Consider the following 14,289-nt stretch of genomic DNA (forward strand, 5'->3'; position numbering starts at 1 on the left):
TGGTCTCTCACCTCGGGTTTGAGTGGAGGGACAGTCGGTGTCTACAGCCCGGCCAGGAGGGTGGGGGTCCCTTCGAGCTCTGGATGCTCTGGGGAACGTTGGAGAGAGGCAGCTTCACAACCCTCACTTTGTAACGCAAGATGATAGCATTTAGCCTGGAGAACCAACGGCCTGAGCGGGAGTTGGAGCCCTTTCCATTGAACCATTATTCTGATCATTAAAGAACCATTACTCCATCATTAAATTTGCTATTCGTTTCTTTTTCTGTTCTGGGAATAGCTGACAGAAGAGCATAGGTGCCCCCAAACCGCCAGAACAGCCCCTCTTTCCCCATCAGTCCCCACCTGGCTGAATTGCCTAGAGCAGGCCCTGTCTGGGCGCTCCAGCGACTCCCGGGACGCCCTGAGTGGCGAGTCTGGGGCTCCGGCTGTGCCTGTGGTTGGAGCGCTCCAGGGCGCTCAGGCGCGTGGGCCCAGAGGAGTGCGAATGGCGCCCCCCCGCCACCCCCCCGCAACAGACAGATGACCCACCGCCTCTGGTAATTTTTAAAGTGACTCCTATAATTATAGAAAGAGGCAACCCAAATATATCCAGGCTACCAATGTAGAATCTCTCCGAAATATTAGATTGGGAAGAGACGGGCTTTCGTTGTCTGGCTTTCTTCGTGGTACAACGACAAATAGTCTTTGAAACACCCGATAGAGAGAGAACCCGCGGGTACAGGGGTGAAGATCAGAGGGAACTAGAGGCAGAAGGAAAAGGGGGAGATAGCGAGAAACTGGGAAAGAGAAGCCTCAGGCCGTCGGTTCAGCGGAGTCTACAGCGCCACTCCTTCCCAGCTCGGTAGGCTTTTGGGGGCTCCTGGTCCCGACCCCGTACCAGGCGGATTTGGGCGCGGTGATTTCCAGGGGAGTGGTTCGGGTTCACCTCTCCCCCTGCTCCCAGTAGCCTCAGCGCCCTCACGGGGTCACCTCCTTTGCAGGTGCTTACCAGGGGCGGGGATGCTGCTGTCTTGAGGGTTTACCCGAGGATGGGCCACCGGAGTTGTGGAGTTAACCTTTTCCTCCCCTCCCTCCCGCGTGTCTCCGGCAGGTTGCGATATGTGTGCGGACAACCGCCACGGAGAGTGCCCGATGCACGGGCCGCTGCACTCGCTGCGCCGGCTGGTGAGCACCGGCAGCGCCGCGGCCGCTGCGCCCCCGCCGGAGCTGCCGGAGTGGCTGCGAGACCTGCCGCGGGAGGTGTGCCTGTGCACGAGCACCGTGCCGGGCCTGGCTTACGGCATTTGTGCGGCGCAGAGGATCCAGCAGGGCACCTGGATTGGGCCCTTCCAGGGCGTACTCCTGCCCCCAGAGAAGGTGCAGGCCGGCGCCGTGAGAAACACGCAGCATCTCTGGGAGGTAAGTCGCCCGCCGCCCAGCACCTTGCACCAGAGGCAGAGCTTTGGCCATCAAAGAGCCTGGCCCTTGGAGGGTGGCTACTTCGGGGACAGCCTCCATCGTTTCCTAGAGAGTAGTAGTGGGACAATAGACTTCTCTGGTCATGCAAATACCCGTGTCTGCACCACCTGCATTAAAGGGGTGCAGAGCTCCACCTGACACTATAGCAAGCCAGCCAGGAAGATAGGGCCTGCCGGTTTCTGAAAGTGGAATCACCTTAAGGAACCTTTGTTCCAGCTGGGATAGATTTGATCTTTTATCTCCGGGATGTTGAGAAAAACAGAAACCAGCTAAGGAGATGGAACAGAAGAGCTGGGGCATTGGGGATGTGAGCCAGGTGAGCTTTGGGTCCCATTCTAAGCTCTTCCAATATGTTTTTGTGCACTGGGCAAGAAGGAACATCAGCATGAACAGGAGGAAAAGAGAGTCGGCTCATTTTGTCAGACGAAAACAATTTTGTAAACATTGAACTGAGAGACTGCAACATGTTTCATTCATAACTTTTGAAGTTCCTGAAGGAAGCAAATTATAGTGTTGTGACCATAAATCATAAATTCTGGTTCTTCTCTGTTGTACTTTGTAGTGGAGCAAGGCAATCTTCAAGAAGATAAAAAACCAAAATGGAGAAACTTTGAGCATTTTGGTGTAACCCAATTGATGAAAATGCTTCAATAACACAATCTTAGCTGACACTATTATTTAAAAATAAACAACCTCTTTGAAAAATGTTAACCTGAGCTTTCTCCGAAAGCTTCATGGTTGATTAGTGAGATCCACTCCAGAAAAGACAGACCTTTATCCTGTAGGTAATTCCCCCACTGATTAGCCACCTCTCACCTCTGGAGTTATTTATGAAACACAAGATGCTAGAAGTCTTACCTTTAAGGGCAATATGTAAATCTGACCAAGACCAGGCAACAGAGTGGAGTGGGAGTAGCCAGACAAGAAAGTTTCTGAAATGCCAGCAGCCAAGTTGGCATGGACCTTAGGGCTCCATTAATGGGTCGTTTCTACAGCAGCTTGCCTCTCGCACTTGGCTCAGTGGACTGTCAAGATGATCCTTTTCACTGTGAGCTGCCTCATATTCACTAACTAAAACTCATGGGACTCAATAATCCACTCATATTTTTGCTGAGCACTCATTCTGCCCAGCACTATGTTAGGCCCTGGAGGTACAGTGTTATGAAAAGCAAGCTAGGTCTCCAGAACCCTTGCATGAGTATTGACAGTGGGGGTATTGAGGCCTGTGTCTGCAAAGCCTCCTTTGATGGGGGAGGAGCTAAGTGTATGAGCTCACAGCTGAGCAGCCTGAGATGACAGGAGATGACGCCATGGGGTATGTGTGCTACTTACCCCACAGGGTGTGTATGGGCTCCGTGTCCTCGAGTTAGCACTGGTGCCCTGTGCCCGGCTCCCAGATTCCAATTCACTCCAAAACTATTGTTGGAAAATTATACATTTTTAGTCTTTCTAGACAGGATCCTTAAAGCGGAAAATAAAAGTTGGGCATACTTATTTTATCAAATAATGCTTTTCCTTTTTTAACAGAAATTTTTGTAGGAAAAGAGGGCAGGAGAAAATGGCTTGGTACATAGAGGCAGGTTACAAGTTAGAGCTTTTGGATAGAAAAAAGACAAGTGGGAAATAATCAAAGTGTCTGGTTTTGAAATATTTCCCAGTGGTTTTTGTTTCTGACTAATTAGTTGTAACCTCCAATGTGGTTTACAGTTTATAAAACACTTCTAGGCAGTTTTCATGTTCTGCTGGTGTTATTAGGAGCCCTAACACCATACAGTTAAAGATCTGCCAGTACTTTTCTGAGGAAATATTAAAGCAATTGTTCAGTGGGACAGTGGGTTCATTGTGAAACTGTTATCTGAAACTCTATCTGAAACTGTTAAAACTGAACACTATTGCCCTTTGATGACTTGGAGTTAGAGTGCCAGGGGACAAAGCCATAAACATGAAGAAAATCCTATAGTTTATCATTTTTTTGTTGTTTCTTTTTCCTAAATGGCTTTGGGTGACCGGGACGTTGTCAGGAGCCCACTATACATATAGAATATGATTGATATGTATTAATACTAAAAACATTGATCTTTTATTTTATACCTTTACTTATACTTGATGAAATTTACATCCTGTTGTAGTAAAGGGACTGGAGAACTTAATCAGTGTTTGTTATTGTTGCTGATACTTGAGTAGACATAAAGTGAGTTTTACCTGTTATTTGCATGTGTGAGTTGAGCGTGTTGGGGTTGGTGGTGCATGGAATTGGTTCTGTGTTATAAAAAATAAGTTGCTGGGAGTATGCTTTAATGATCTACAGGTCCCTTCCCCTAATTCAAGGCAGTCTGGTTGTTTTTTATCACCTGTAAGAACAGTTAGAATGACATAAGTTTTGGAGATTGAAAGGATATTAAAATGCAGCCATGCAAAATGTATCAGTCTCCTGAGAGATCACATAAAATGTAGCTGACTGGGGCCAGGTAACTTGAAGTTGATGTCCATTCATAAGGTAGAACACTTGCTTTAATAGGTTTCAGTTTTTATTAGTATACTTCTTTTTAAGATATGAAATATGAGTTTACTTTTAAGCTTTATGATTATTTTTATGAAATGTGACTATTTGAATTAAGTTATATTTATAATGGAAGATTGTAAATGTTGGATTGTTCCTTAAATGTTATTATTTTCTTTCAAACTTAAGTTGTGAAAAATTTTTGAATCATTTTATTATTTATATTAGAAAAAAATCAGTAATTGGAATACACTGTAGGTCTATAGGAAAGTTTTGGCAATAATTATTTAATGACTCATGTAAAAATTATCCATTTTAAAAACATACTCTTTTAGATATCTTCCAGAATATCAGATTGACATAAAGCAGATCTTTTTAAAAAAAATTAAAAGCAGTTGAATCATGAGTATTTTATTTTAAAAGTCAACTGGAATCGTTTTTCTTCCTCACATTTTTTTTAAACTCACTTGCTGATGAAGAAATGTCTTTATATTTAGAGTTCAATACGCAAGTCCTGATGGATCTTACCAGGGTTACTTATCTTTATTTCAGTACAATAAATGGATTGCTAATCTTTTCCTGTCACTGTTTCCAAGTAGATGATGGATTTTTGTTTCAGTTTACAGTTCATTGTTTTTAGTATGGTTGTACTTTATTATACACATGAAGGCTTATTACAGAAAAAATCAGATTCACCTTAGTTACTCCTTTTGTTTAATAATCAAAAGCTCTGTTTTCTTTGTAGAAAAATGACTTTTTAATATTTAACATACATTAGCTATGAAGCACTTGTTTGATTGGTTTGTAAGTGTATTGTCATGTTTTGTTAATATTTTCTTTGTGTATAATCCTGGTTCTTAAAAATACAACAATTTAAAGAAAGTTAAGTATTCTATTACATTTAATATGTTTTGACTCTTTTGAGTGTTTATGGGAAGTTCAGGAGTTTAGGTTTTTTGGGTTTGTTTTTTAGCAATAAGGAAAGGTAATTTTTTGTCATTTAAGGAGACTAAGCTAAAAGTGAAATTATTAGTCTCGTTTTGGTCAAATTCTTTTAGAATCAGAATTTTAATGTGTTCTACAAAAAATAATGAATTCAGATAGTTTAAAGCAAAAAGATTACAGGGTGGATTAAATAATCACTTGCCTTGCTTACATACATTTATTCCAACAAGACTTGGATGCATGTTATATTTCTAGTCTTTTGGATGTGATGGGAAAAATCTTTCTGAATGTTTTGCAAAGAAAACATAGTCTTTCTCAGCAATTAGGTCTTATTGATGAGAGTAAGATAATATTATCCTAATGTGTTTTCTAATAAAGAAGTGAAAAGGCACATTTAATTCCAACATTTATGAAAACATTATCTCAATTATTAATGTGCTCTTTTCCCTTGAGATAAATTAATCTAGTTGCACATGGTTTCCCCTTTCTGTTTAACATCAGAATTTAATATGACTGGACCTGAGGAATGTACACAGTGTATACTTAAAATTCTACTGGAATAAAACATGGGAGTTTAAAAGAAAGTTACAGTTTAAGATAGGCTAGAATTACTTAGGCCTTTCAACTCAAAGTCTGATTTGACAAGAAATTTTAGCAACAATGACAAAATAAGTTGTACTTATTTTCACCCTAAAAAATTATCCTGCTAATTGAAGTCATGTAGCGACTTGTTGGGATGCCCGTCAAGGCGCTAGAAAAGGATGTAACGTCACAGAACCGTCTTCTCTTTGCCTGAGTGAGTGTGAGTGTCTCATTTTCACTTGTGCTATGTGGGAACTCCCATTACTTTTCAAGGGGAATAACACAGTATGGTTCTTTTTGTGGTTTGATTTTATGCCATAATATTTTAGATTTAATAAGAGTTTTGCTTTTAAGCAAATAGTCTATTTTTCATCATTACCATTTTAACTTAGGTCAAAAGACATTAATGAAAACCAATATTAAAAATATATTACACGTTGCTACATTATTATTTCAAAACATTATATAGGTAATTGGTACTAGAAGGAAATGTGTTGATTTTATATTTTAAATGTATTTTGTATGTCTCTATAAATGACTCAATTCCATTTATGGTACTGTACCCATTTGTGTATACTTACATGTTGAAAAAACATTTAGAATTAATTATTTTAGATTAAAGGAATTTTTAAAGTAAATGAAAATCATTTAAAAATTGTTCTAGCGATAGTACTGTGATTATGTACTTTATATTTTGTTTTATAGACTCTGGCTCATTTTGGCTTGACTCATCAAAACATCAGGGGACAGAATTATATGGCTGTCACAGTTATATTGAAGTAAAAATTGTGTTTCTTAGTAATTTATCATTTAATATACTAGATTGCGTGTCAGCTTGGTTTTGAATATGTCATTGCCATGAAATCCAAACAATTTCTCCTAAAAAGTAAACCATAGTAATATTACTATTATGTTTCAAGTTATGCAGGGTAACAGCTGGTGTATCTTTTTGGTTTTGCCTCATTTGATTTGAAGATGTCTTTTATCGTGGTGCCCATTTGATAGAGTGTGAGCATTTTGTAGTTTTACATAAACTGTAAAACCATCTGCTACCCCTTGGAATTGTTTCCAGCATTGTGTTAAAAATAAAAACTCACTACTTAAAATGGGCTTTGAAAAAGCCCATTTAAAGTCCTGGTCTGTTTGAGTTATGCATCCCCCTGGACAGTGCCACCTCGATTTTCTAAGTCCAAAACTGACTCTGCTTCAAAAAAATTATAATAGCCGTTTGGAAATTCTCATGTTAGTGAGGTTTAATCCAGATATGCATGTGATGCTACAATGATCTAGTTGCAAATACTTTATAAAGAGTGATGTGTTCTGTATCTGCAGGACTGTTTTTCTCATTAGTCAGTTCAGTTTATCCATTGTTTACAGATTTCTTCTTTTATTGATAGCATTTGTCCATGTAAAGAAAATAATTCAAAGCATTTCTTGGCCCATAACTGCATATTTTCTTACATCATATAATTTTTTTCTTTTTTTCACACTAACTTAAAAGTGTGGGGTAGAGGAATTCAAATCAGAATCTCAGAGATTCCTGGACAGATAAAATTCCCCCCAATTACTGGATGGCAGCAAGCAAGCTGATGAAAATGTGATTATACTAACAGTGGGCCTGAGAAGCCTGCAGGGGGGCCTTTGTATTTCAGTGTGTCAACCAAGGCAGTTTTAATTATTTGTGTAAATTTATTGTGTTATCCAGAAATCACTGATAGTTGTAGTATAGTATCATGGGTTTTAAACATTGAATATGAAAATGGCCTATTATTTAGCTAGGGAATCATGTCCATGATATCAAAATTCCCTTTTCTGAAAGGATGGATGTGATACGTTGATAGTGTGGGAAAAATGTTTTGCCGTTTTAAAGAATGCCGTGCACAGCACCACTTTGATACTGCCTTGCTCTTTTTCTTTCTTTCTTTTTAAGAATCGTATATACTCCAAGATTTCATGAGTTTAGACATTCCTTGTGTATTTACATAAGAAATACAGACTCTGGTATAACTACTTAGCATAAAAGCCAGAGAAGCCAGAGCAGAGTATACTTTTCCTTGTAAGCATTTGCCACCTCACTCAGATAAGTTACAGAATTCCATTATCCAAATTGTTACACATGTGTGACAGAGGTTGACCTTTCGTCATGTCAATCCTTTTTGTGTAGGCCCCAGGCTCCAGCCTAATGGCTCAAACCCTGATTTACTCACTGTAATAAGGGCAGGAGGTCGAGCAATTGTCAGGCTGCCTGTTCGTCCTCTTCTTGGAGCCTGGTTGAAGGCTGTTAACACAAAGCTTTTCAAAGTGAATTTACAACCAGCACCACTGACAGAGGCCAATCAGTGCACCATAAATGTCAGGTTAGTGAGATTGAGCAGTAAGTAAAGTACTGACAGCACACTATTGGCTGAAATCAATTGGCCAAGGTTTAACTGAGAAGAGCAATCTACGTGTGGCAGGCTTAGGGAAGGAGCTAAGTGTGCAGCCTCGGTTTCCACGTACAGTCTGTAGATTTACCAGTTAGCAGGGTTGGCATGTCACCCATTTGCTTCAGTGCATCCAGAATCATCCGTGTTGATACTCTTCATGATCTGGAACTTGAGAGTGGCTAAGCCTGCTGACTTTGAGGCTTGGTAGTAAAAAACAGCCCAGGATTAGCCAGAAAGAAGAGAAAAGCTACGACAATATGGGGCTATTGGAGCTGGGGACACATCCAGTGCGTTACAGTTCAGTGAAAGATAATTTGTTCAAGTTCCAAAACTAAAGCAGGGGTTTATGGGAAAGCACAGATACAAACAAGCCCATTCTTTTGCTCTTCCTAAGGCTTAGCAGTGTGAAAATTTCACGGAAGTCACTAATGAGTGATTATGGGCTGAGGGTCTGAATATCCATGAGATGTGGTTTGCCCACCAGACGGAATGTTTTTATCATTTTGGGTAATGACAGCCTGGACAACAATTCATTCAGCTCTGAAGGCATCAGCATTAAAATGGAAGAATCCATTAAGATGCTGTATGCAAGGATTTATAAATTAGGCAATTTCCTTGATTATTGCAATCATTTACAAAATTGATTGTTCCAGTGTGGTATAGACAGATTTCAGCAACAATCATTGACAACAAGCACATTCTCTGATATCTATAGCTGCTGGTCACTAAACCAAGTCACTATTCCTCACCCCCCTGCTGTTCTTGGCCTCAAGGTCAGGCAGACTTTCAAAGAAGCTTATAATTATAATGTTTCATTTATCTTCAGAGGAGACCCACCCAGGCTGTGAGGGTAGATGCAGGCTGTTCTAAACACTGTAGCCCTGTTTTTATATTTTAATATTAATTTTGGAGGAGGGTCTTGATGATCCTGGTATGCTTCAGATCAGTAGCACAGATTTTGAGACAATGCCAGCTTAAAAGGAAATAATTTTTGCAAATTGCAGCTGTAAATATTTGTTTGATTGAAGATTTGAAAGTCAATAATGTGTTTTATTTGTTGGTCCTTAGAGTTCTAATTATCCAATAGATATATCTTGGAGCTGCTGGATTTTAGGTCAATTAATTCTGGAAGGCATAATGAAGACATTGTTACAAATGTGAAATGTGCAAAATGCTGCAAGTTTTCCTATACAAGAACACACAGCAAGTTCACTTGGTACTTAATCACTAACCACAAACCACAAAGTTACCTTTACCCCCGAAATATCAGAGATGGGCATGCCAAATGTGTGTGCAGCGTTCTAGCCAATGAAAGCTAGCCATGTGGCTTGTGCTTAGTATCAAATAACTGACTTGAGACATTTACTTTTAATCATTTTGTTTTTAATCACAGTTTCCTATTTTTAGATCTCTAACACATACTGGGGCTTAGAAATAAAAATGCTTTAGAAAATTGCTTAACACTTTTGGGAAAGCCAAAATTTTTTAGTTTGTCCTAATTTATATGTATATATATATAATAATAATTTGATCTCAAAGTAGTTTTTTGGCTAAAAGGGGGAAGTGTTTCAGGAAGTCCTGTGTCGCAGTGGCACCTTGCATTTTTATTTGACTATGGTTGCTTATTATAGTTGCTCAGAAGTTTATTCCCATTTTTAATTAGTTGTAAAATTTGATGCTCAAAAATTCAGTAAAAAAGCATTATTTTTCATTCGTCTTGATATTACCTCCTCATATTTATTAAGATTTTTTTTTCCTGTGGTATTTCTGGTTTCTGTTAAGCCTTAAAAGCCACGTGACTAGATTTGCCTTGGGTGAACTGTGAATGAGGCACTCAGTATTATAGATGTTTTCACCAGTTGCCCTTGTACATTTATTTAATAAACCAAAATCTACTGCATGCAATTGTGAAATAATGATATGGGATTAAGCCCATGTTATTAAAATGAACAGTGTTTTTCCCTTTCTGTGATCATTTTAAATTAAAGCTGCCTCAGATAATGAAGTGTTTTCTATAGAAACATTCAGTGTAATCTAATTCTTAAGTGCTTTTTAATTGAAATCAAATGAAATGTAATCAAGTCATGTTTTCAGTGTCTTGTAAAGCACCAAGACCTAAGTGTTGTTAGCACAGTTGGGAATATTAGTGTTTATCACAAAAGTAACAGTATTAAATTCTCAGATATTCATGCAAACTCCAAAATGGTAGATAACCCATAAATTCTAGGGTAGAGTGCAGTTTCCACAACCGATTGTGTTTGTTCCAAACTAATATTAAACTTCATTTGTGACATAAAACATGCACAAGTAGTTCTTGGGGAAGAGAACCCTGGAACATTTTGGTCTACTGAGGAAAGCACTTAATTTCAATTTGTTGCAATCAATTGCAATTTAAATTTTGACCTGCATACTCTGTGAAGTGGAAAATCTAATTATTCAGCTTTAAAGTGGTAAAAAATAAACATTTCTGCTAAAATTAGTTAATACTCATCATAAGAAGTTCAAAGTGTATAAAAGTATAAACCAGTGGTACCATTGTTGATGATTTTTATAATGTCCTTTAAAGAGATGACTAAGTAACATAATACACATTTATTTCACTGAGTCATGGTTTGGTAAAAGATATTTGCACTGTCTTCTTGATATTGCAAAACATTTTAAAAGCAGCAACCAAAGGGATTGTTTTCATAGGATCTCATGCAAAAGTTTAAATTTGGCTCACCCATGAACAGATTTCAATTTTGTGTCTAGTCCCTTTGTATCTAGTCCCCTCTCTGTATCTTTTCCTGGTGGGAAACTTCATTAACAGTCTGCAGAGCCTACTGAAATTGTAGAAACACTTCTACCAATATTTTTGTATGTGTTCTAGCACATGTCTTTAATAAGAACAGTGTCTTTCTGGGGGCTATAGGGAGAGTTTAATGATCCTCATAGAGCAAGGAGAAAATTTCTGTTTTCCTTTTTTGCACATGAAGGTGTTAGCAAAAGAGGATCAGATCTTTTAAGAGTGCTTTTCTAATAGGACGACTCTTAATTTATGTAGCTGTGTGTGAGATTCAGTGAAACTTCTTAATTTCTTTGTACCTCTATATTTCTCTATGTGTAAGAGAGAGCCATATTGGATGATTATGCAAATTATAGAGACAATATTTATGACTTTTGTGTAACAAAAGAGACTTTCTCTTTTCCAACTGGTATTTTAATTGACTTTTTAAGTTTTTAGTGGACTGTGCACATAGTTTATGAAGAACCTCATTATTTGTCTGTTAAAACAAAAGATTATACACAATAGACCATGACACCCAGTTTGGATTTAATTACCACAAAATGAGGCTTAAATAATATCTAAATGCATATTTATTTAGCACTGTTTATAAGTAAGAAAAAACTATGTATTAAAGGGTACCACACAACATGGATGTAAAAAAATGATCATTGGACGACAATAAGTTCTAAACCTGTGTTTCTAACGGAGGGCAACAAGGGCAAGTTCACACATCAGGCACATAGAGAACATTCCCTAGGTGTACCCGATCTCAGTAAGTGAAGTCACACTTAATCCTCCCAACAGAGAACTGACTTTCAAAATGAAAATGTAAGGGGAATGACTTAATAACATCAAGAAAAATCATGAGTACACTAAACCTGAAGGTCTTTCAACCATGGACCTCAAAGCAGGAGCAATTCGTTAGGTAGGTTTGACACTGGATATTGAATTGTGAATAGAAAAACATCTCCATCCCTAGCATACTGTGGCTCGTCATTATTAAATGACAAGACATCAACGCAATGGCACCTTTGCCACTGTCTGTAAGAAAGGTGTGTGTGGTTTGCGCCCACCAGCAAGCGCAGATGTAACAGTGCAGCACACAGATTCTGCGTCCTGTGTCAGTGCTGGCCCCACGAGAAGCAAGAATTCCAAGTGACAGTCTGCACTTAGAAAATGTTAGATGGAAAAATAAATGTAAATACCAGCACATGTCATAAAGAAGGAAAACTTAGAGTAAAATTAATATTTTTCCTAGTATATATTTATTTAATATTATAAGCACTTCTATTATGGTATCTGGAGTTTTTACTTAGATGGTAATCTAAGCAGGGGTGATATTCAAAATACTTGAGAAACGATTTGACTGATACCCTACCCCATAAACCTAGATGCCTGCAGTTGTATCTGCACCCCACAGGTAACATCTCAGGTCCAAATCCAAGACAGCTAGTTGAGCTTTAGCAAAACTATTAAACAAATAAACAGTAGGAATGATGGATATAATAATAATAATCTATAATTGGTATAAAGTTTCAGTTTTTCAGGATGAAAGTGTGATGGAGATTGGTTGCAGAACAGCGTGAATATACTTAGCATTACTAAATGATACACATAAAATGATTCAAATAGTAAAGTTTATGTGTATTTTATCACAATTTCAAAAAAAGAATAATTTTTTTAGTGATTTTTTTCCTCTAGCTCAGTAACTCTTTTTTTTAATTTATTTTCAGAGGGTGAGAGAGAGGGAATAAAACATCTGGTGTGTGAAAGATACATCAGTTGGTTGCCTCTCACACACCCCCAGCTATGGACCAAACCTGTAACCCAGGCATGTGCCCTGACTGAGAATTGAACCAGTGACCTTTTGGTTCACAGGCTGGCACTTAATCCACTGAGCTACATCAGCCAGGGCAAGCTCAGTAATTCCTAAACTCTAACATATAGGCACAGGGAAGTCAGTAAAATTCAATCTGGGTACCTGCCCCTAAAAGATTCTGATTCAGTAGAATTGTGTAGGGGCTCAGGAATCTATTTTATTAGAAAATGTCCCTTGTGGTCCAAGATGTACACTTTAAGAAGCAAATGCCAAGTTCTACCTTTTTCCTATCTTACTCCCATGGTTCTCAGCTTCTCTTCCCACCTCTTCCTTGTCTTGGCTACTTGGAGCTCAACTGGCCTCTCTTCTGCTTTAGTATCATACCTGATCTAGTCTTGCTCATATGTTAGTCACACCCTGCTTTTATTCCTGCTGCACCTTGGCTAATCTCTGGACATTTCCAACTTCTTCCCTTATGACCCCTCAACCCCCACAGGTAAGTAGGTAGATAGATACGTAGATACATACATACATACATACATACATACATACATACATACATGTGAGTATTAAAGAATTACTAACAGACAGCAAAGTTGACTCCGGTGACTTTTATCTTTTCTGTTTTTCAGAAGTTTACCAAAAAGGCAGAAAGCTTTATATTGAATGTAAACTACATTGTATAATTAGCCTCTCTGTAATCAAGGTGTGCTTCAGGAGGAGGTGGCCAACTGGAAAGCATTTGACAGTGCTCACAGGGCCTGAGTTCCAGCTCTCACTGCGTGTGTGTTATGTGACCAGGAGCAGACACTTTAACTCCCTCAGCTCTTGCCAGCGCTGCATCCCACTGCAGAGCCCTCCCCTTTCAGCCCCTTCTCTGCAGTCCTACCTCATACAGAAAGCCATCTATGCTCCTTGCATGATGACATTTGTGATTTGCAGCCTATGCATTTTCCACATGCCAACTTTACCTGCCAATTTGCTGATCTTTCCTGTCTTCCCTGTTGGCTTCCCATTTCTGCCACCGACAGAGGTAGTCTGTGAGCGTGCTGCAGCCCGTTTCTGATCTTACCTTCTCACACTCAGCTCCCCTGTTCTTACTGTTTCAGTGGCTCCCTGGGAGGGAAGACTCTCAGACTCCATTTCCTGCACTGATCTCTCTTAAACGCTATATCCTCAGTCATCTGTGGACATCTCCACTTTCATTTCCTGGCAGTTTCAAGTTGAGTTCCTGACTGCCCCCACCGCACATCTCCTCAAATAGGTGTCTCTTTATCCTGAACTTACGGTGCTCTCATAGTCCTTTTGGGCCAATGAGCCTGACATTTTGGAGTTACTGTGACAGCTTTTAAATATATTTGTATCCTGGTGACTAACAGAGAGTCTAGTATACAAAAGGCATTTAATAAATATTGACAGTCTGATAGCAGTGATGAGAGCTGACACAATTAAACTGAGACAATGTGCCAGGCACTCTCCTAAAAGCTTTATAGGGGTTATCTTGCTTCATCTTCAGAATAACGCTATGAGGTAAAGACTACTGGAGTGATTTTTCAGGTGAAGAAACTTTAAGATGGAGACACAGAGAAGTTAACTAACTGGCCCAAGGTTGTATGTAGTATAGGTAGGATTTCCATAGAGGTGTTGTGGGCTGCAGAGTCTTTTCTCTTAACGAGGCTGTAGCTCTGCTGCCTGCCCCCTTCCACTGCCAGACCTGAACTCTCATTAAATTAGGGGCCCCCAGTCTCTGCCACAGACTTCCCCGTGCAGCTGGCCTGGCCTCTGGATCT

At 39.2% G+C, this 14,289-nt stretch overlaps 1 protein-coding gene across 1 annotated transcript in view; it reads left to right on the top strand.

Moving 5' to 3' along the window:
* PRDM6 (PR/SET domain 6) overlaps positions 1-14,289 on the top strand; it is a 96,894-nt gene that overhangs the window by 9,320 nt on the left and 73,285 nt on the right. The window contains exon 3 of the mRNA XM_045838029.1: positions 1,093-1,400. Coding sequence (XP_045693985.1) covers positions 1,093-1,400 — 308 coding nt within the window. The remainder of the gene's footprint in view (positions 1-1,092; positions 1,401-14,289) is intronic.

Source organism: Phyllostomus hastatus, unplaced genomic scaffold (genome assembly GCF_019186645.2).
Source record: "Phyllostomus hastatus isolate PE091 unplaced genomic scaffold, TTU_PhHast_1.1 phas_contig_254, whole genome shotgun sequence".
Classification (NCBI taxonomy): domain Eukaryota; kingdom Metazoa; phylum Chordata; class Mammalia; order Chiroptera; family Phyllostomidae; genus Phyllostomus; species Phyllostomus hastatus.